Genomic DNA, 22,278 nt, shown 5'->3' with positions numbered 1-22,278 from the left:
TATAAAAGATATAGCCCTGGAACCATCCTTGGAATGTGGGATTATTAAGAGTCTAACTTCTTCTTTATTTCTCTCACATAAGATCAAAAATAATCTTGAGGAGTATTTCATATTCAGAGCAGATATTCCAGTGGTAAAAGTGATGATCAAATTATCAACAACTTCAGTGTCACAGAACTTCTGTATTTGCAAATAGAAACATATCTTGAGTAGCTTTGATTTCAGATACTCTCTACAAGCTCTGAGAGTGGCTATCAGGCACAGATCGGATCCAGTCGCCAGATCACTGAACACTGTCCCTTGCCTTTTGGAAAAGGCAGTTTCAATCCATGTTGCTGCTCAAGTTCATTAGAAAAAAACACCCCCAAAAGATTAGATTTAGGACAATCCCTTTATCAGTTGTAAAACATCAACTCACCTTCATCAACCGACTTGTATCGATACATACGGGGAGGGAGAGAAAAGAAAATACAATTAGACTTTGGTGCATAACCATGGTGTCACATACAAACAACACATCAGCTAAGCAATGTCAACAAAAAAGCTAAGATGGTAGGAGACCCCTCTCCCATTTTGACGGGGAACATGAAAAGTAGCAGTAGATTAGCTGCTGCTCTGGAAACATGTGGTTGCTTCTGCATTTGCTCACGCTGCCGCAAAGGGTTCGAAATGTAGGCATCTTTTGACCTACAAGAACGGCATCCTCCTGCCTCTCCAGCCTCACTACCAACTAATTGGATTTAGGCTGGAAGAGATTCTTTGTCCATCTCTGCCACACACAGGCCAATTCAGGCATGATTTCCAGAAACACTCCCTATCAGACTAACAGCTGCTAAAGAAGAAAATACCCACAACCCCAAGCCCTCTCTAGTGGCTAGTGGCACTAAGCCACATTAAAAAGCAGATTATTGTGTCAAGTTGGAGGCCTTTCCTTTTCAAAGGCTCAGGAAGAAGCTCTGGAGGTGGCACCTCCACATGCAATTTCTGCTGCTTGCTTCTGCTTTACAAGCTAGCAGTGCCATCATAAAGCTCTTGTTAAAAACTACAGTATTGAATAGAACAAATACTACTCTAGCTTCAAAAAGAGCATTAAAAAACAATAATAGGATTTTTTAGGGGCTTCCACGAGTTGTCATCTGACCCTATATGAACCACAGGATGAAAAAGGGGGTCTACATCCTTAGGAATGTTGCACTTGAAATCCATTTATCATCACGTCTGCTCTGCGTAAAGGCAAATGATCACCTCTGGACTGCTTAAAGCGGTGCACTGACAACTCAACTTTGAACATACAAGCTGTCCTTAACAACCAATTCCCTCAGGAAGCGCAACAGAAAACTAATTTGAATGCAAGGTTTAGGGAAGCTTGCCGTTTGCTCCTTACCTCAGAGTCATCTTGAGTGAGATCAATGACTTCAGGAACACCCGAGTGACTTAAGAGACTTCGTACTTCTGCAGGAGCTTAAAAAGAGAATGCAAGGATCAAAATCAGAGATTACAGAAGAATAAAATATCCTACCAATGACTAATTGTCTTCTGCATGTTGCAATGCCAGAAAGACAGGCTTTTTGTAGGTTAGATATGGTATAAAAGATATAGCCCAGGAACCATCCTTGGAATGTGGGATTATTAAGAGTCTAACTTCTTTATTTCTCTCACAAAAGATCAAAAATAATCTTAAGGAGTATTTCATATTCAGAGCAGATATTCCAGTGGTAAAAGTGATGATCAAATTATCAACAACTTCAGTGTCACAGAACTCCTGTATTTGCAAATAGAAACATATCTTGAGTAGCTTTGATTTCAGATACTCTCTACAAGCTCTGAGAGTGGCTATCAGGCACAGATCGGATCCAGTCGCCAGATCACTGAACACTGTCCCTTGCCTTTTGGAAAAGGCAGTTTCAATCCATGTTGCTGCTCAAGTTCATTAGAAAAAAACACCCCCAAAAGATTAGATTTAGGACAATCCCTTTATCAGTTGTAAAACATCAACTCACCTTCATCATCCGACTTGTATCGATACATATGGGAGGGAGAGAAAAGAAAATACAATTAGACTTTGGTGCGTAACCATGGTGTCACATACAAACAACACATCAGCTAAGCAATGTCAACAAAAAAGCTAAGATGGTAGGAGACCCCTCTCCCATTTTGACGGGGAACATGAAAAGTAGCAGTAGATTAGCTGCTGCTCTGGAAACATGTGGTTGCTTCTGCATTTGCTCACGCTGCTGCAAAGGGATCGAAATGTAGGCATCTTTTGACCTACAAGAACGGCATCCTCCTGCCTCTCCAGCCTCACTACCAACTAATTGGATTTAGGCTGGAAGAGATTCTTTGTCCATCTCTGCCACAAACAGGCCAATTCAGGCATGATTTCCAGAAACACTCCCTATCAGACTAACAGCTGCTAAAGAAGAAAATACCCACAACCCCAAGCCCTCTCTAGTGGCTAGTGGCACTAAACCACATTAAAAAGCAGATTATTGTGTCAAGTTCGAGGCCTTTCCTTTTCAAAGGCTCAGGAAGAAGCCCTGGAGGTGGCACCTCCACATGCGATTTCTGCTGCTTGCTTCTGCTTTACAAGCTAGCAGTGCCATCATAAAGTTGATGTGATCAACTGCAGTATCAAGCAGATAAAACACTGCTCTAGCTCCAAAAAGAGCATTAAAAAACAATAATAGGATTTTTTAGGGGCTTCCACGAGTTGTCATCTGACCCTATATGAACCACAGGATGAAAAAGGGGGTCTACATCCTTAGGAATGTTGCACTTGAAATCCATTTATCATCACGTCTGCTCTGTGTAAAGGCAAATGATCACCTCTGGACTGCTTAAAGCGGTGCACTGACAACTCAACTTTGAACATACAAGCTGTCCTTAACAACCAATTCCCTCAGGAAGCGCAACAGAAAACTAATTTGAATGCAAGGTTTAGGGAAGCTTGCCTTTTGCTCCTTACCTCAGAGTCATCTTGAGTGAGATCAATGACTTCAGGAACACCCGAGTGACTTAAGAGACTTCGTACTTCTGCAGGAGCTTAAAAAGAGAATGCAAGGATCAAAATCAGAGATTACAGAAGAATAAAATATCCTACCAATGACTAATTGTCTTCTGCATGTTGCAATGCCAGAAAGACTTTCCGTAGGTTAGATATGGTATAAAAGATATAGCCCTGGAACCATCCTTGGAATGTGGGATTATTAAGAGTCTAACTTCTTTATTTCTCTCAAATAAGATCAAAAATAATCCTGAGGAGTATTTCATATTCAGAGCAGATATTCCAGTGGTAAAAGTGATGATCAAATTATCAACAACTTCAGTGTCACAGAACTTCTGTATTTGCAAATAGAAACATATCTTGAGTAGCTTTGATTTCAGATACTCTCTACAAGCTCTGAGAGTGGCTATCAGGCACAGATCGGATCCAGTCGCCAGAACACTGAACACTGTCCCTTGCCTTTTGGAAAAGGCAGTTTCAATCCATGTTGCTGCTCAAGTTCATTAGAAAAAAACACCCCCAAAAGATTAGATTTAGGACAATCCCTTTATCAGTTGTAAAACATCAACTCACCTTCATCAACCGACTTGTATCGATACATACGGGGAGGGAGAGAAAAGAAAATACAATTAGACTTTGGTGCATAACCATGGTGTCACATACAAACAACACATCAGCTAAGCAATGTCAACAAAAAAGCTAAGATGGTAGGAGACCCCTCTCCCATTTTGACGGGGAACATGAAAAGTAGCAGTAGATTAGCTGCTGCTCTGGAAACATGTGGTTGCTTCTGCATTTGCTCACACTGCTGCAAAGGGATCGAAATGTAGGCATCTTTTGACCTACAAGAACGGCATCCTCCTGCCTCTCCAGCCTCACTACCAACTAATTGGATTTAGGCTGGAAGAGATTCTTTGTCCATCTCTGCCACAAACAGGCCAATTCAGGCATGATTTCCAGAAACACTCCCTATCAGACTAACAGCTGCTAAAGAAGAAAATACCCACAACCCCAAGCCCTCTCTAGTGGCTAGTGGCACTAAACCACATTAAAAAGCAGATTATTGTGTCAAGTTCGAGGCCTTTCCTTTTCAAAGGCTCAGGAAGAAGCCCTGGAGGTGGTACCTCCACATGGGATTTCTGCTGCTTGCTTCTGCTTTACAAGCTAGCAGTGCCATCATAAAGTTGATGTGATCAACTGCAGTATCAAGCAGATAAAATACTGCTCTAGCTTCAAAAAGAGCATTAAAAAACAATAATAGGATTTTTTAGGGGCTTCCACGAGTTGTCATCTGACCCTATATGAACCACAGGATGAAAAAGGGGGTCTACATCCTTAGGAATGTTGCACTTGAAATCCATTTATCATCACGTCTGCTCTGCGTAAAGGCAAATGATCACCTCTGGACTGCTTAAAGCGGTGCACTGACAACTCAACTTTGAACATACAAGCTGTCCTTAACAACCAATTCCCTCAGGAAGCGCAATAGAAAACTAATTTGAATGCAAGGTTTAGGGAAGCTTGCCGTTTGCTCCTTACCTCATCAGAGTCATCCTGAGTGAGATCAATGACTTCAGGAACACCCGAGTGACTTAAGAGACTTCGTACTTCTGCAGGAGCTTAAAAAGAGAATGCGAGGATCAAAATCAGGAATAAAATATCCTACCAATGACTAATTGTCTTCTGCATGTTGCAATGCCAGAAAGACTTTCCGTAGGTTAGATATGGTATAAAAGATATAGCCCTGGAACCATCCTTGGAATGTGGGATTATTAAGAGTCTAACTTCTTTATTTCTCTCACAAAAGATCAAAAATAATCTTAAGGAGTATTTCATATTCAGAGCAGATATTCCAGTGGTAAAAGTGATGATCAAATTATCAACAACTTCAGTGTCACAGAACTTCTGTATTTGCAAATAGAAACATATCTTGAGTAGCTTTGATTTCAGATACTCTCTACAAGCTCTGAGAGTGGCTATCAGGCACAGATCGGATCCAGTCGCCAGATCACTGAACACTGTCCCTTGCCTTTTGGAAAAGGCAGTTTCAATCCATGTTGCTGCTCAAGTTCATTAGAAAAAAACACCCCCAAAAGATTAGATTTAGGACAATCCCTTTATCAGTTGTAAAACATCAACTCACCTTCATCATCCGACTTGTATCGATACATACGGGGAGGGAGAGAAAAGAAAATACAATTAGACTTTGGTGCGTAACCATGGTGTCACATACAAACAACACATCAGCTAAGCAATGTTAACATCCACAAGAAAGGTTAAAAATGGTGGGATATCCTGCTCTCATTCTCCTGAATCCTGCTAGAAGTAATAGGAAATCAGCTGCTGCTCTGTAAACAAATGATTCCTTCTGATTTTGGTCATAATGCTGCAAAGGTACAGAAATGGAGGCAGCTTTTGAACCACCAGAACATGCTCTTCTGTCCTGCTCATTTTCAGTACTCCCTGTTTTGATTCAGAATCAACCCTACGTTTCACATCTGCATTCATGACCTCCAGTTACTTTTATCGTACAGAACTTCAAAGACAGGTCCTATACACATTACATAGAAATCTTCAGTGCCCCAGCATTCAGGCTTCCAGATCCCTCAAGCTGAGTACTTATCAGTAGAGTTCATTCATGACGGTACCATGACTTTCTCTGAGCCTTGGGCTAACACTCAGTGAACGAGGAGTCTACTCCTGAGAGAATGTGGCACAGCAAATGCATTTCTCATTACATCTACTCTACAGAAAGGCAGCTGATCACCTCTAGAGTGGGGAAACAGGAGCACTTACAACACAATTTTGAACTTCAAATCTTTCCTTAAGAATGGATTCTCTCAGGAAGCAAGAGAGAAAACCTTTTGACTATAAGGTTTAGGGAAGTGTGCTATTCACTACTTACGTCATCAGAATCATCCAGAATGACATGGATGTCTGCAGGATTGGAAGATGGGCCTGGAAGATGCAATGCTTCTTCAGGAGCTTCAAAAGAGAGTGTGAGAATCAAGGTCAGAGATCGCAGAGGAATAAAATTGCCTGCCACTCTAGAACGGTCTTCTGCAAGTTGCAATGCCAGGGCAAGTGTGGCTGAGTTTCTCATTCACTTCTGCTGTATGAGAACACTTAGCAGTAGGCACACAGCAACAGGTTATTTTTCTAATGTAGGACAATGCGGATCACACAGAATAAACCAGGAGTCCGACAGGATTCACAGTAGCTTGCCTTAAATTTTCCCTTGATTGATGGGGTACCACTAATGACAAGGTCTTGATTGCATCTCTAAAGCTTGGCACTGCCCCAGCTTACTTTGCCACCCTCTGTAGGGGCTGCTGCAGTGACTCCCAGCTCTTCAGAGCCAACCTTCAGGCATCTGAGCAGCACTTGAGCACCTTTCCTATACAACTCATCTGGCAGGAGTGGAGAACCCATCGCGCCCCAGGACCCAGCTCAATCAGTTATCTGTACGCTGCTTGTCTGTAGATCCCACGCTAGACACTTGGTAAAATCTGAGGTTATCCTCGCCCCCCAGAAGGAGCCTGGCAACTGGCAAAACCACAGCTCAAGTGGGACCCCAAGCCCCCAGAAGCAGTTTAGCTTCTGACCAAGTGTAAAAGAAAGCTTACCATTTTCTCCAAGTGCTATCAGCTCTGCTCCTGTAGCCCTTGCTAAGGTGCTAGCCGTTGGCCTCATTAGTTTCCAAGGCCGCCTGGAATCAAGTGGTCCTCCACGGCGCTTGCGCTGACCCTGAGATAGAACAGAGCCAGAGCATTTTCTTTAGGAGTCATTTTCATATGCTTATTCTCCTGTGTCTTTCCTACAAACTCTCTCAAAGCATTTCTGGAGGTTACCCGAAGCAACTCGTTTTAAGAACCAGGGTTGCATTGAGCAGTAGAATACTCACGGAGCTCATGGTCTTTCTTGGTTAAAAACCAAGCCACAACTTTCAACTCCTTTGCCTCCTTCAGGTAGCTCCCTGTTCAAAAGTGCAGGTGGCTCACTGCCCAAGAACAATGTGCTTCCAAGCCTACAAGAGGAGAAGAGAACATTACCTCTCTGTAATGCTTGTCCTTGTCAAAACAGATTTTCTCCAAGGTTCCCATGCCTGACCCACCACTTCCTGTCCAAAACTACAGGGGATGTCCCAGGTTAAATGCCAGATTTCTGGAGTTGCCACCTGCCTGTAATTCTCCAAGGAAGAGAGGCAGGCGCTTCAGGCAAGACCTGGCAAGGACACCAATGGACACAGAAACGCATCATCTAGAAGCATAAATGGGGAGAGGAGCGGCTGGAGAGGAACCTTGCAGGAAGGTATCTGGGGGTGCTGGTTGACAGCAGGCTCAACAGGAGTCAGTGCCTTGCCCTGGCAGCCAAGGGGGCAACCCACGCCCTGGGCTGCATCCAGCACAGCATGACCAGCCGCCCAAGAGAGGGGATTATCCCGCTGCCTTCAGTGCTGGTAAAGCCTCCCCTTTGGCTCCATGCCCCACAGCTTGGGAAGGATGAGCCAGACCCAACACCTACTACCCCCTTCCCCTCTTATTAGTTTCTCATAGTTTTCAGATTCCTGCTCCCTGTGAGTGGAAATGGTGGAAGCAAATCATCTACACTTCCATCCCTCATTATTCCAGAGTCTTTCTGGCCAACTTGAGCCAATTGCTTCATGTTCCTACCTGCACCGTACGCCGCCAAGGCTCAGAGTCTGCCCCCTAGCAGAGAAAGCTGGGAACTGATCCTCAGCCTCCTGCATCCGCAGCATCACAGGACGCTGTGCCCTAGCAACCGTAACATCCCATAACATTCCATGTCCAATGACGCGGGTTCTCTCGAGTTCTCTTTGCACACGCCTGTTGAAAAACTGCAGAACAGGTAGCCTCTTGGCTTTATAAAGTAAAGCTTCTTCCCAGAAGAGCCCCAGCGAGGGCACAAAGGCAGGGAACAACAACAGTGCAACCAGAAGCTGCAGAAAGGTTTCGGTCTGCTCTGACCAGGGATCACTAGAAAACAATAGACTCTCAAGGAGCTCAAGTAGCACTGCCCTCAGTCAGAAGAGTACATTTACTCACACAGCAGCTGCTCAGGTCCATCACAAACCACTCTTTCTAGGACTACTCACAGAAGTCACATTTCCAGCAGAGCTCCTTGAGGATTTCATATGGAAACGATCATCACGCACGTGCTCAGGCAGCACCTCCCTCCCCTTCCCCATACAAGATACGCCAGAAAAAGTAACTCAAAGTTTGGGAAAGTAGGATTTCCACCCGCCCTTAATCAACAACACATTGGGATTAAAAGAACCAAAGCTTCCAGTTCATCAAATCAATAGTTTTATTTCCACCTGGTGAAAGAACTCTTTGCCTACCAGTAGTCCAATGGACGTGGGACAGACAGACATGAATACCATTAAATACAGGAAAAACAAACTATATACAACAAGAAGAGATACATTTACATAATGAAAAAAATCTTTATATTCCCTGTAATTTCTTGACAGTGTGAAACTTTGACTGGAACTCCAATCTGGTGAGGATTCTTCTCACCCTTCCAATCCCTCCAAAAGAAAGCCTGTAATGCAATTTAGTCTTCTTCCATGGGCTGAGACTTAAAATTCCATTTTGCATTGCCCAAAGTTTGTGGCACTTCACAGGCTACACAAAAGCTAAAACCTTTTCTGCCAAATAGCCTCTAGTTTGTGGTGTGAGATTTTCAGTTAGATCCATTTGTGGCAACACTACCTGCAAAGGGGTATTTCCATGGAGGCAGCTGTGCAAAGTCAGTTTAGGCAACAGCTAGTGCACTTTGAAAGAAGCACAGGTACATGACCACCCTTTATCCCCACAGCTAAACCACTAAACCCTCTGCTTCTCATCCCTCTCATGCAGGAGCACCCAAGGAAAGCTCGTCTTTCCCTTTTTTTCCTCTTTTTCTCTGTAAGCTACCAGGAGCAAGCGGTTGCTGTGGCCCCTACAGCACCTTGACAGCTGTAACACTGGGCTGCATCTCTTCAGGCAGCTATCACTGGAAGCAATCTCTGGAGTTGCTCCATTGATTCTCTGCTTCTAGGGACTTAAGCACCAGCACCCTGGAGCTATCGCACTATTGCAGGACTCCAGCAGTCCTTGCTTGGGGAGCACACAGTAACTAAAGGTGTGTAATTTGAGCAATTCCCAGACTGCCACAATGCAGAAACTGCATATTCCAGATAACAATGTTGAACCAAAGAGATTCCAAACCAGGGTGGGGAAGGTATTCCAGTTCTTAAGCAAGCCATCATGGAACAAAGCTCTGTCTGCATGACTACATCAGGAAACTTCTCTAAACATCCTCATAAAACCCCAAAACACTCTACTTGTGAGTTGCAATCTTAAAACACAACTTGAGACAGCTCATTAGAACAGCTGCTTTTGTTGAAGGCTTCCCACAGATCCCTCAGACAGGCAAGCTAAGACACTTCAGATACCAGCATTACCAAAACACATCCTACAACTATGCTGTCCCAGAGCGCAGAATGGTGCTAATGCTGGCTGTCTGGCGCAACCCACCTGCCAAAAGATGCCTGAGCTTAACTTTGGAGCCTCTCATAGATGCACATGTGGATCACAGTATACTGATTCTAGTCATCTCACCTACACAGAATGACTCCTTTGTATCAGCTCCTGTTTATATCAGCCCTTCTGGGATTCCACATTGCAGCCTGCAGCTTTTACCTGTAACAGGTTTAAAGAAGACATTTCTAACTCAGGCCTGTGGGGAAAAAAGCCAAACCAGCTGTCTGGATGACAGCGCATAAACCTGTGTGTTCCTGCCTTGCTTCAAGAGAAGAATGCTCTCTCCAGGAACATGTCTCTGAGTCCTCTTCTAAAGGCTAAAACCATCAGGTGTCACTGTAAGAACTAAAGAGAACAGCCAAGCAATCACACTGGACTTGAAGCATTGCGCTGGGGACACTTCATATGGTACAAGATCTGTGGGTACTTTGGGATTTAGCTGACAAGAGGGCAGCAGACATATATTTGCTTCTTATGCGTCACTAGCAAGCCAAGAGACATCTACGTTCTCCTCAGTTACCAGGAGAGAGTGCTATAGAACAGCAATAAACCCAAGGGACCACCTCATCACGTTAGTAGAGAAATTCAGCGTTGTGATTCCACTATGGGAACTGTTTCAAGTTAAAACATCCCAAGTAGTATTTTCACATTGCCCATGCTGCAATTTGTCTACGCACATTAGATCTCGTGGACTTTTTAAGGAAATCCACACATTCAAGCTTTCTGCTTAAAACACCTGACTGTGGGTTAACAGGCGATTTTATTGCATTACCCTTGTTGTCTGTTTAACAGAGACCTCTACTCGGGTAAGGATGGAATAGCAGAAGGCAATATAGTGATGAGCTTCTGGTAGGATAAAAGCAAAAGCGTAAGGAACTAGCAAATTGCTGGGCTGTATTTTGAACATTAACTCTTCCATACCTGTATGCAAGGATGGGAATAATTTTAAGAGGAACAAACAACAAAATAATCAGACCTCTCTTACTTACGCAAAAAGTGGAAGGAAATGCATTAGTTGCTTCCTTTCCAATTTAGGCCACTGGTCTAATTTAGAGCCAGTACTAAATTTAACATTATAACCAGGGACATTACAAGATGTAGCCTGGACAATAAAAAAACCTGTCTATACATGTAGAATTTATTCTCGAAGAAAAACAGTTTGGATTTGCAGAACCTGCCGCTCTTTAATTCTTCAGAACTCTGAACCCATGACATATTCCTCAACATCCCAGTGGAGTCTGTCCTGAGAAAAATAAGTACTCATATATAAATGGGATGATATTGTCTGTGAGTGAGTTTCTTCCTGCAGGTTGGGCAAGAGTTGGCATTCCTTAGGGAATCACGGAGACACTGACTGCAGAAGACATGGCCACATTTAGTTGACACAATCAGCCGTCCGCTTTGCACAATCTGGAAGAAAAGAAACCACAAGAGGAACCTGGTGTGAAGAATTCTGCTTTACTGCTCTAGTGGTACCAGGCAGAGAGGACTTGGGTGCCTGGAATCAGTACATGGCTGATTAAAGGAACCCAAAGGTCTTTTAGTGCCACCTTGGGAAGCGTTTCTGGCACTACGTGCACCACCAAGAAAGGACTTTGACTTCCAGGCCACTCTGACCTTCCCAGTGAGGTCTGTACCTCAAGCCAGCTGTCTGCAGCATCCCACAGCACCCAGCACACATGCTCAGCTCACCCCACATCCCGTTCTCCTTCCAGCACAAAAGAAGCCATGAGAAGATGCAGATCCTTACCTCAGAGTAGAAATCCATGCAGATTGGACAGCTAACGGTACCAGACGGCCTTGTGGTAAAGAGAACAAAACCAGAAAGAACACGCGTCCATTAATGTCACCGTGCATTAAGGGTCACTGCTACCTAAAATGCCTTGTCATCACCCGACCGCACAGACCGGCCATGGTGCATTTCATCTGAAGGTCCCTGCGCGTCTTTCACTCTCTCCATTTGTTGCATGGAATAAGCAGTTAGGGTGCCCCCTCCCTAAAGGAAACTGGGTCTTGCTTCTGCTGAGGGGGACAATGCAGACAGTCTCCCTGCTCTACTCTTACAAGGAACAGCGGTCTGTAGTACAGTGCAGCACACGGGTGGCAGCGCTGATCTTCAATGGCTCAGAAATAAGAGTTTTCTGACAAAAGCATCTACCTGTCCTTTGGAGAACACTCATTCCAAGAACTGCTTCCTTATCAAATCTCTCATGGCAAGAAGCATATTTACAGATATTTTAGGTGTGTGTTTCAGGTTTTACAAGCATTTCATGTATGTAATGAACATGAATTAACAAACAACAGAACAAAACCTTGTGTTGGGTTTTGGGTTTTATTCTATTGCAAGTAATGTAATTACATTTTAGGTTTGAATTTTTCACATAAAGCAGAACCCAATAGCTTGGAAAAATACCTGCTTCTATGGTACATCCCTATTTATGCTTTAGAAAACTAAGCTACCAGTCACATACACATCACTGTTTTAATAATCTGTGACTTAAAAATTTATAAATTCACTCGTACAATGCACTGTTTTATGACATTTGTAAATTTGTTCTGTTGTTCATTAATTCGTAAATTCTTACATACATGAAATGCCTGACATCAAAAATTTTCATACCCAATTTCTCTCCTTCATTGCCTGTTAGTAAAAGCTCAAAGTACGCTAGTTTATTAAAATCTTTATTCCCTCCCCTAACAGCTGAAAAAATAAAGGCAATGTCTGTACCACAACTTTCATGTTCTTCATATTCCCTAGTCAAATGGTCACCTGATTTCATTTAGTTAGCCCAATACATGCATCCTTCTCAACATAAGGCAGTGCTCCTATAGCAATTTGTTGAATAGTGTCCTTCTTGTTATGGCTGCTATCCTTAACAGCGAGATCTCCACCTTACATGCAAGCGTATCAGAGCATCATGAAATACCTGAGACAGAACAAAACATCCCTATAACAGTATTATGTCCACAACTGCCTTGCAATTATACCTTGGAAGAATGGCTACTGCCCTGAGAGAAAAAGGCAGTTAACTGTCAGAGTGTGTAAAAAAAACTGTAACAGTTTTTACTGAAATTTGCTATGCTGCTTCCTGATGGTCTCATGATAACAAGCCTCATCAACACCCATGAAAATATTTCTATATCTAACATCACTACTAGGGCTTTGCATGAAAAGTAAATGCAATACATTAATGAGCCATGGCTTATGACCAACCCCCTTCCCTCTTATATCCCCACATTCATCTTTAAGGTTGTACGCAAAGTTGCCATCTATCTCAGGCTGGCTTTTTAGCCTTAAGTGCAAATGGTATCATTTGGTCACCATGTGATATGTGATGAGAAAAAAAAAAGTTCCCTCACTGACAGAAGGAATTAACTGGAATAAGACAAGACTTCCAACATAAGCCAGGCAATAGCAATGTAGCTTAGTCCTGTATGCATAAAAAAGGCAAAATTCTATGTTTGGGTAGGTCATAAAACATACATACTTTGAACTTGCAGTTTCATCTTCCAGTGGTCTCAATTCTCGAGACAGTTTATGTGTCACATACACATCATTGTCTCTTGTTTCATCTTCATCATCACTACTTAATACACAGCTGTCTGACTGTCGCTGGCTTCTGAGTCTCAGATTTCTCCTTTGTCCTTGATTTTCTGTAATTTAATTTTATTAAGTTAGACACAGAACAAAATATATAGCCCTGGAGCTATACATGAAATGCATGATTAAAACCAGTCTGTACGGTTCACATTTTAAATTGACCATACTCAGCTGGCTTAAAAACAATCTAGTTTCCTAAATATTAAGGTGGAACACCTCCAAACACTGTAAATATTCTGCTGCATATCAACATAAAAAATTTACTCTATTCACAAACTGCTGAATCATGACCATAATGTTACTTGGTATCATAAGTTTCATACAGTTACACTACCTGTGAAGAGATCTCCCCCATAAAGGGAAGCACCCTCTCTTCTTTCTTACTATCAGAGACCGCTACTATATTATGTTGAGAAATTCAGAGAGGACTGAAGTTAAGTTTCCAAGTTGCATGGCACAGGAGCACATACACAACAAAAAGGCCTGGTGAAACACAAGCGTGCCTGGTTCCAAAACCTTCAGAAGATATGGAAGAGATGCCTGCATCTAAATATTTAAGTTATAGAGCTGCTGTGGCTCCTCACTGCTCTATCCAGGTATGATTCTAAACTGTTCCTCTCTTTGTCAAAGCTCCATACATAAAGGCAGCTTCTATAAAATTAATCCTTTTTAGATCAGTACTTGGAAATTAGAATAATGTATTAAGCAGTGTCTTTTCATCATCTTCCTCCTGTGTCAAGAAAACTTGATAATGGAATTATACTGCCCAAGATAAAAGAAGGTAAGGTGTTTTTTTTATTCTCTGGTCTGGAACATCCAAAGGTTAAAGAACTGCTGTTTACTTTTTAACAGTCAGAAACCACATGTAATAATTATCTCTGTGACTCCACTTACATGTAAAAATAATTAAGCACTAACTAATCAATCAAAATTACATAAATTGCCATAAAATTAAAGTTCCTTCCTGCACAAGTATTCAGGTGTAAAGGATACTTCTTTACACCTGTAACTATTGTTAACACCTAAATTCGCCAAAAAAAGAACCAAACCAAAAAACCCCAAAAAAACTACACTTCTTGATAAATTTGAGGCATGTTACACCAGATAATGAAATTAAGTATTACCACCATCAGTAACTTCCTTCTCAACTTCCTTCTCCACAATAAAAGCTAAGAAAAACTTTCAACATTTTCTTATTCAAAGCAGATATGCCAGAGATGATTCAGAATATTATCAGCCCTGGCCTTAAAGAACTTCTGTACTTGGAAAACAACAAAACATTTTCAGCAGCCTTGATGGATTTTATTTCAGATACTCTCTACAAGCTCTGTCAGTGACTATTAAGCACAGACTGGATCCATTCACATGATGCTTTAGCACTGTCTTTTGCCTTTTAGAAAAGGCAGTTTCAATCCATGCTGCTCAAGTTCATTGGAAAACACACAAAAATTAACTTTAGAACAATGCCATTATCAACTGTAAAATGTCAACTCACCTTCAACAATCTTGCATCAGAAGATATGGGAAGGAAGAGAAAAGAACACAATTAGATTTTGGTGTGCAGTCCTACTACTATATACAAACACCTGCTAAGCTAAGCAACGACAACAAAAGCTAAGAATGATAGGATATCACTCACTCATTTTGCTGAAGAATATTAATGGTAGTAGTAGATTAGCTACTGCTCTGAAAACATGAGGGTGCTTCTGCACACACTGCCATAAAGAGACAAAAATGGGGGCACTTTATGAAGCACCAGAGCCCTCCTCCCTGCTCCCCAGTTTCAGTATCCCCTAATTGGATTTAGACTGGAGAAGACTCTTTCCCTCTTCTGCCCCTGCCCACACCCCCCCCCAACAGGCCAATCCAGGCATGCTACCCACAAATACTTCATATTAGATTAACAGCTGCTGAAGAAAATAACCCAAACCCATTGTCGATTTTGATGAGAATTATGTTGTAAAGTTTGAGGCCTTTCCTTTGCAAAGTCTCAGGAACAATTCCAGCAGCAGATACCCCTCCATGTGATTCCTGCTGCTTGCCTCTGGTTTGCAAAGCAGTAGTGGAATCCCCAACCTGAAGTTATAAACTGCACTGTGGACTGGATCAAATGTATTCTAGCTTTAAACACAGAAATAAGAAAAGCAAGTGGATTTTCTTTAAGGCTTCTTGGAGTAATAAACTGGTTTGTAGCACAATAACCTACATTTGCAGTTGGCATATGTGTGACAAAGAGAAACTTTAATGCTGCAGCTAAGCACTTCATATTTGTAAAGCCACAGACTTATCTCCTTCACTTTTTATTTAAATCATTGGCCCATATCTTTGATTGTTTATCAGAGCTTCAACTTTAAATTGCATTTCCTTATGTTAAATTACCCATCACTGGTATGTTCTGCCCAGGTTCTGAAGCAAAAACCCGTTTTTGATTACCCTCCCAGTATTTCCAAGTGCACCTCCAGAGCAGCTTCTGTGTTAACCTATAATACATGGCTTTCATGCACTGACAAGTCAGCTTTGACCTTAAAATTTGTCCTTAAATTCTGATTCTGCCAGGAAGTACAATACAAACCCAGTCTGCCTACAAGATTTAGATAAGCATCATTCACTACTTACCACAACAGAATCATTGTGAGTGAGATCAACAACTACAGGATCAGAAGATTCACATGTGAGGTCTACTACTTCTTCACCAGCTTAAAAACAGAACATTAGAAGCAAGATCAGAGATTGCAGAGGAATAAGATTGCCTGCTGCTTCATAACAGTCTGAGGTATAATTCAACCTTGCCCTGTTCCTCTTCTCTTCCTAAATGTGACCAAGATTTCAGTCAAGCTTTGCCCTCATGAGCCCTCAGAGAGTGTTACCACCAGTCTTCTGCAAGTTGCAGTGCAAGAGGAACAGTATCTGAACAACTCGTACAATTCTATTGTGCAGTAACAGCTTGCAGAAGGCAGATTATCTAATGTCTCACAGAGGAGAATGTTTATCACACAGTAGAAAACATGAATAATATAGAATAACTACAGCACCATGCTGTACAAGTTCCTCTCTCATGTCTCTTCCAAACTTTCAGTCAAATGCACAGCAGAGCTCCATGTAATAACCACGAGACCAACAGTTAATTTTAATCTTTCCTAGGATTTCAGAACACAGTGTAAAATTCCATTTAAGAGTCAAGACTTTTTAGTTTCCGATACTTTTTCTAGGCTTTTTGACCAGAATCTCCCTCGAGGGACAAGGTGCAACTAATGACAACAGAGATTGACAGGTACACAGCAGCAGATTATTCATCTAATGTAGGACAATGTGGATCACACAGAAAAAAAAACAAAACAGGAATTCCATAGAATCTAATCATTCTATAGTACAATGCCACAAATCTTCGCTTGAGGAATGGGGCACCACTGATGACAAAGACTTGATTACCTCCTTAAAAGCTGGGAGTTCCCCAACTGAGTTTGAACAGCAATTGAGCACATTTCTTACGTTAACTCATCAAGAGTGGAGAATGTACTGCGTCTCAGTATCAAACTCAGACAGTTGTCAGTATGCTGGTTGGTTGTAGATGCCATAGAATTACAGAACAGTTAGGGTTGCAAGGACCTTAAAATCATCTAGTTCCACCCCTCCTGCCATGGGCACTAGACACTTGACAGAACCCAAGGTTTCCCTTTGCCCCCAAGAAGGGGCCTAGCAACTGGCAAAACCACAGGTCAAGTGGGACCCCAAGCCTCCAGAAGCTGTTTAGCATCTCATCAAGTGCAAAAGAAAGCTTACCGCTTTCTTCAAGCTCTATTGGCTCTGCTTCTGAAGCCATTTCTGCTGTAGAAGCCATTAGCCTGTTTCGCTTCCGAACTTGCCTGGAATTAACTGCTCCTCCACGGCGCTTGCGTTGACCCTAAGAGAGAACAGAGCCAGAGCATCTTCTTTAAGAGTCATTCCCACGTGACCCTCATCTCTGCAGCACCAATGAAAGTGCACAAGGACACACAAAACCCTCCCTAGAAAGGCTGCCATATGCATCCACTGCCAGGATGGGTCACTCCTACCTGAACACACTGCAGCAAGGGAAAGACATCACCCCAGACCTCTTACCACTTAGGTCACAAAACCAAAACATCTCATGAAGGTTTGTAAAAGAGAAAGACTAGTTCACAGTTGTGCCACGTTTCTGCTCACACTCTAAGCATTTCTGACCTACTGCTAGCTTCTAGAGAGATTTAAATACTGAAGTATAACAGAAATTTCAGTTACATGAGGTTTTCGTAGGCTTGTGTTTCTGTGCTTTTACTACGAACTCTTTCAAAGCATTTCTGGAGGTTACCAGCAACAACTCATTTCAAGAACCAGGTTTGCATAGAGTACTAAAATACTTACTGAGCTCATGGCCTTTTTCAATTGAAAACCCAGAGAAAGGAAGAAGTTCAAGTACAAAAAAAAATGGAAGGAAGCAACAACTATCAATTCCTTTTACTCCTTCAAGTAGCACTCTGTTCAAAAGTGCAGAATGTTCACTGCCCGAGAACAATGTTCTTCCAAACCTATAAGAAAAGAAGAGAGAAGATTACCTATCTGTAATGCTTGTCCTCATCAATACAGCATCTCTCCAAGGTTCTCATTCCTGACTCACCACTATCTGGCCAAAGCTAGAGGGAATGCATCAGATTTGGTAACTGAGCCTCAGACACCTGCAGCCGGGACTGAATTCTCTGGCATTTTTAGTCATTTCCTAAACTAAACAGTAGAATAAGCTAGTTTATTAGCAAACTAGAAAATACTGAGGAATCCCAATTTACTTTGAAAGCAACTGATTAAAGCAATGTTTGTGTGTGGGCAGGAATCACTGGGAATTGCATCAATACGTATCCATCTTCAGAAAACAAAAAATTTCTGATAAGCAGTTCTGTTCTACCGCCCATCATCATACTCCTACAGGTGACAGCTGAACACTTGGAGAGGTGCGGAAAGCAAGTGGAGCAAAGAAATTTCAGTTTAGAAGTACTCATTGATCTGCAGGAGAACACAAGATTACACTACACTGGTTAACTGTAGGTGCGTGTGCCCCTCTCCATCACACAGTGAACTGCTAGGCAGGAAGAGGTGAAGAGTATAAAAGCAGTTAGGAGTAGCTGATGTGGTAATGAAATTCACATCTTTGCTCATGGTACAATTATTATGTGAACAACACACAATGAGGAGGTGCAGAATAGACACAGTGCAGGGATCAGGTAAAAAAAAAACAATTATGTTAAACAAGCACTGCAGAACCGTCTTCACAATACTGACTGTCATTATGCTGAAAAGACCAGCACATACACTGTTGAACTATTCTTAGATTAAGAAACACTGAGACCATGCAGTGGGATAGAATGGAACTGGCACTCAGTCACTACCTTGAGTTAAAGGAAGCCTGATTCCTCCACCCCCCAAACTTTCTCTCTGTGCTTCTTCCTTACTTAAAAGACCCATTATCACTGAACTGTGACATTATCAAAACAAAATATGCCTAAGAAAAATCCTTACACTAAATTTGGTACTTTTACTAAGCTCAAAGATACACTTAGGCACAGTTTTAAGCAATACAATATGCCACTCAAGTTCTTTTTCCTCCCATTTTTTCATTTCAAAACTATCACTGGATTGAAAAAGCTGTAAGCAGGTGAGCCTGCTTTTTAGGCTTGGACCATTTGCTATATGCTAGATGTAACACCCAGTGAGCCCACAGCCAGATTCTGGTCACAGTGCATGAAATTTTGAGAACTGTTAACAGTCTCTCCCAATATGAGCCTAATCTATTTTGATAGTTTTAAGATGTTGCGTTTTTTTTTTTTAAATCTAAACTTCCATGTATAGCTTTTCTACAGAGTTTTTCTTGCAGATCTAAGTAACAACTTTATGTTCTCACCTGTGATGCTGAAGACTAAGGCTCCAAATTTGCTATCAGAGAAAGCTGTGAAATGACTTTCAGACTCTGCTTCCTCAATTCAAGACTCACCTACACAACCATTTTCTTAACATTCTGTGTTCAGGTAATGCAAGTTTTCTTGCACACTTCACCCCACTGTTCTTAAGGTCTAGATTTCATTTCGCCATTCTTGGGAAGATCCTATTTTACTCCACTGAATTTTTGGAATAGGGAACAAGAACTTTTAAGCCAAGACCATATCTAATTTTCTACTTGTACAAATCCAACCAGAGGCACTGTTCTGTAAGTATACCTTCTAGGTGCTCTAGAAGTTCCTCACTCCCTACAATTGTTATTCGTATGTTTGGAACATTTTGGAGACAAGGCAAAGAATATGAAGCAAGGAGGACACACAGCAAGTGAGAGAATCTTGCCTAAACCTAGCACATTGGCTCTTTCAAGCTAGTTGTTCAAAACCAAGCTAACATCATCTTCTAACAGCTAGAAAACTGAAATCAAAACCAAGTTCTGCAAAGCAGTTTTCCATACAGCAGGAGAGTGAACAAGACTGAGAAATATCTGAGGTATATCAAGAAGTTGTGCCATTGGTCTTTCTAAGTTTATTTCATTAAGAAAGTCAGGAGACATTTTCCTCGATTCTCCTCAAATAATGGATCTGGGGGAAAAAAATAACACTTGGAGACTAAAAAGCTGGGAAATGTTGGTTGGTGCACACATCTGAGGAGGATAAAGAAATAAACTTTATATCAGTTGACAGACATGTTACTAAATAGAACCTCTGAGAGCAATCTGAAATACTGATGTATCTGCACTGCTGAATACTCATTCACAGACAGCACAGGTTTGGATGCAAAGCACCCAGGTTTCATGAGACCTGGTGCTTTTCAGATTTCCCACTGCATACAACCTAGTGCAATGGTATGCTAACAAACTATATTTAGAAAGGGTTAAAAATATGGCAGGAGAAAACACTTGGGATGACTCCAAACATTAAATGTTGCACAGTTTCTCTTTGTCCTCAAGTTGCTTAAGTGCCAAAGAAGAGCCATCACAGAAGAAAAAACCAACAGATTATTTATCTATGACATGTCTCAGAGGATCATTTATCAGACCTTAAAGGCAACACAGAACAGAAACATTTCTTTAACTAAGTGACAGAGAGCACCACTGCTATTTAGACGGCTTAATTTTCAGAATCTTACAAAGCTGGCAGTAGGCATTCTTTATACTCAACACTGAGATTATACGTAAGATACAAATATTTTAACTGCTAATGGCTCAAACCTTACCCTCTTCAGAAGCTTCTGTAAAAGAAGAAAGCTGAGAATAGATAATCATAGGAAAGCTCACCACTGTAAAACCACCTCAAAATAAATCATAGGCAGGCTCATTAGTGTCAAGACGACTCAACTCAGGAGAGACACATTTACAGAGAAAATCAGACTGCTGGAATTTAAGAGTTCCATGAACCAGCAACATTTCTGTCTTGTAAGAACAAAACTTTCCTGTGGGGCTATAGATTTCCACATGCTACTGGCTTAACTACAAGCTAATGACCCAAAGTGTTAGAACAGGCAGTAATAATAAAGCAAAGCTGAATTTCTTGAGCACTACAGAGATTAAGTTGGTAGTGTTAAGAATGAAGGTAAACAGACAAGTTCAGAGTTTTGAACATTTAGAGGTGTACTCATCAAGAAGAATTCAAGATTTTCAAAACCTCAGGACCACTCTATCCAATAATAGGATTTGTTATACAGGACTCGATAGCCCAGATTAAATAAGGTGTACATGCTCCTCCTCCAGCAGTCACAAGACTCTCAAGACTGAACAATGTATATAGATTTACTGCATCAACCTCCCCTTCCTCAACCCATAAGCATCAAATAACTCCAGCTGAAGCTCCGAGTTCATCTATTCCACTGTAGCAAGATGCATTCAGACATCAATTCAAAATTCTAGAATTAAAAGTTTTAAAAGACTTCCTTTTTAATGTGAAAACTTAGCAGATCAAGTCGGCAAGCCAATAAATACTCTAAACTTTTAGGGACCTTCTGTTGCATCACTGCAGGATGATAGATAACTAGGAAAAACACTTCCTCCTTCGTCTCATATGCAAAGCTCTGCACAGGCAGTTACTGTCCCTGACACTGAGCTCTCCCAAGGGCTTAAGTAGTATAGTCTTCACAACATTCCAAGATTTATACTAGCTAACTCACAAGCATTTTAAAGACTGTATTCACCAATCTTCCTCTGTATAGGTAGATATTTGAGAAAAATAAAGTCATTTAAACTAAGAATGTTTACACTAGGAGTAAAAGAACATTTAGGTCCATATTTACCAATTTAAGTCTCCTGTTATTTTTTTTCCTCTATATTTCACTGAGTTCAGGTTGACTTAATTTAACATGTTTGAACTATAATAGAAAATAATGGATTCACTAGACAACATTACCTGAGAACTTTCCTTACACCACTCTGAAAAAGTCTTGGCCTCCCACATGCCCAGCATGAATTCAGAAAAACTAGCTAAGGCAAGAAGTAGACTTTTTTACCATATAATGATTTGGATTGGAAGAGAACTCTATCACACAGATCCAGTCCCCTGCCATGGGCAGGGAGATCTTCCACTAGATCAGGTTGTTCTAGGTCCCATCCAACCTGGTCTTGAACACTGCCAGGGATGGGGCAGCCTCACCTTCTCTGGGCAACCTGTGCCAGTGCCTCACCTTTCTCAAGAGTGAAGAATTTCTTCTTAATATTTAATCTAAATATACCTGTCAGTTGAAAGCCATTCCCCCCTGTCTCACCACTCATGTCCTTGTCAAAAGTCCCTCTCTGGCTTTCCTGTAGGACCCTTTAGGCACCAGAAGCTGCTTCAAGGTCTTTTCAGAGCCTTCTCATCTCCAGGATACAAGTGTATATTGCTGGGTCACATTGACCTTGTGGTCAACCAACACCCCCGTGCCTCTCCTCCAGGCTACTCATGTCTCACTAACACAAATGAGACTTTATGCCATATTCATCCTAAACATTACAAATACACTAAAGTAACTACTTGAAGAAAGCAGTCAGCCTAAATGTTTGGTGTGTGCAAGGCACAGGTGACAAAGAACAGTAGAAACTGCATTTGTCAAAGCATTATAGGCTACAGCTTTAAGACTTTGCTTCTCATTTCTACTATTTTTTAGACCTCTCT

General features: G+C 41.6%; 1 protein-coding gene across 1 annotated transcript; it reads right to left on the bottom strand.

Moving 5' to 3' along the window:
• Positions 1-8,314: 8,314 nt before the first annotated feature.
• RNF4 (ring finger protein 4) lies at positions 8,315-22,278 on the bottom strand. Its single transcript, XM_061467509.1, has 8 exons — positions 21,890-22,278; positions 17,534-17,697; positions 16,934-17,054; positions 15,770-15,849; positions 14,649-14,658; positions 13,041-13,206; positions 11,303-11,351; positions 8,315-10,962 (listed from the first exon to the last, which is right to left on the bottom strand). Exons 2-8 carry the CDS (start codon positions 17,540-17,542, stop codon positions 10,813-10,815), a joined length of 585 nt encoding a protein of 194 aa, XP_061323493.1. The 5' UTR covers positions 17,543-17,697; positions 21,890-22,278; the 3' UTR covers positions 8,315-10,812.

The sequence above is a fragment of the Pezoporus flaviventris genome, unplaced genomic scaffold, assembly GCF_033815535.1.
Source record: "Pezoporus flaviventris isolate CSIRO_AGI_PZ_B2104156 unplaced genomic scaffold, CSIRO_AGI_Pfla_v1 ptg000002l, whole genome shotgun sequence".
Classification (NCBI taxonomy): domain Eukaryota; kingdom Metazoa; phylum Chordata; class Aves; order Psittaciformes; family Psittacidae; genus Pezoporus; species Pezoporus flaviventris.
The sequence above is the reverse complement of the archived record's forward strand: the minus strand, read 5'-3'. Positions and strand labels throughout refer to the sequence as shown.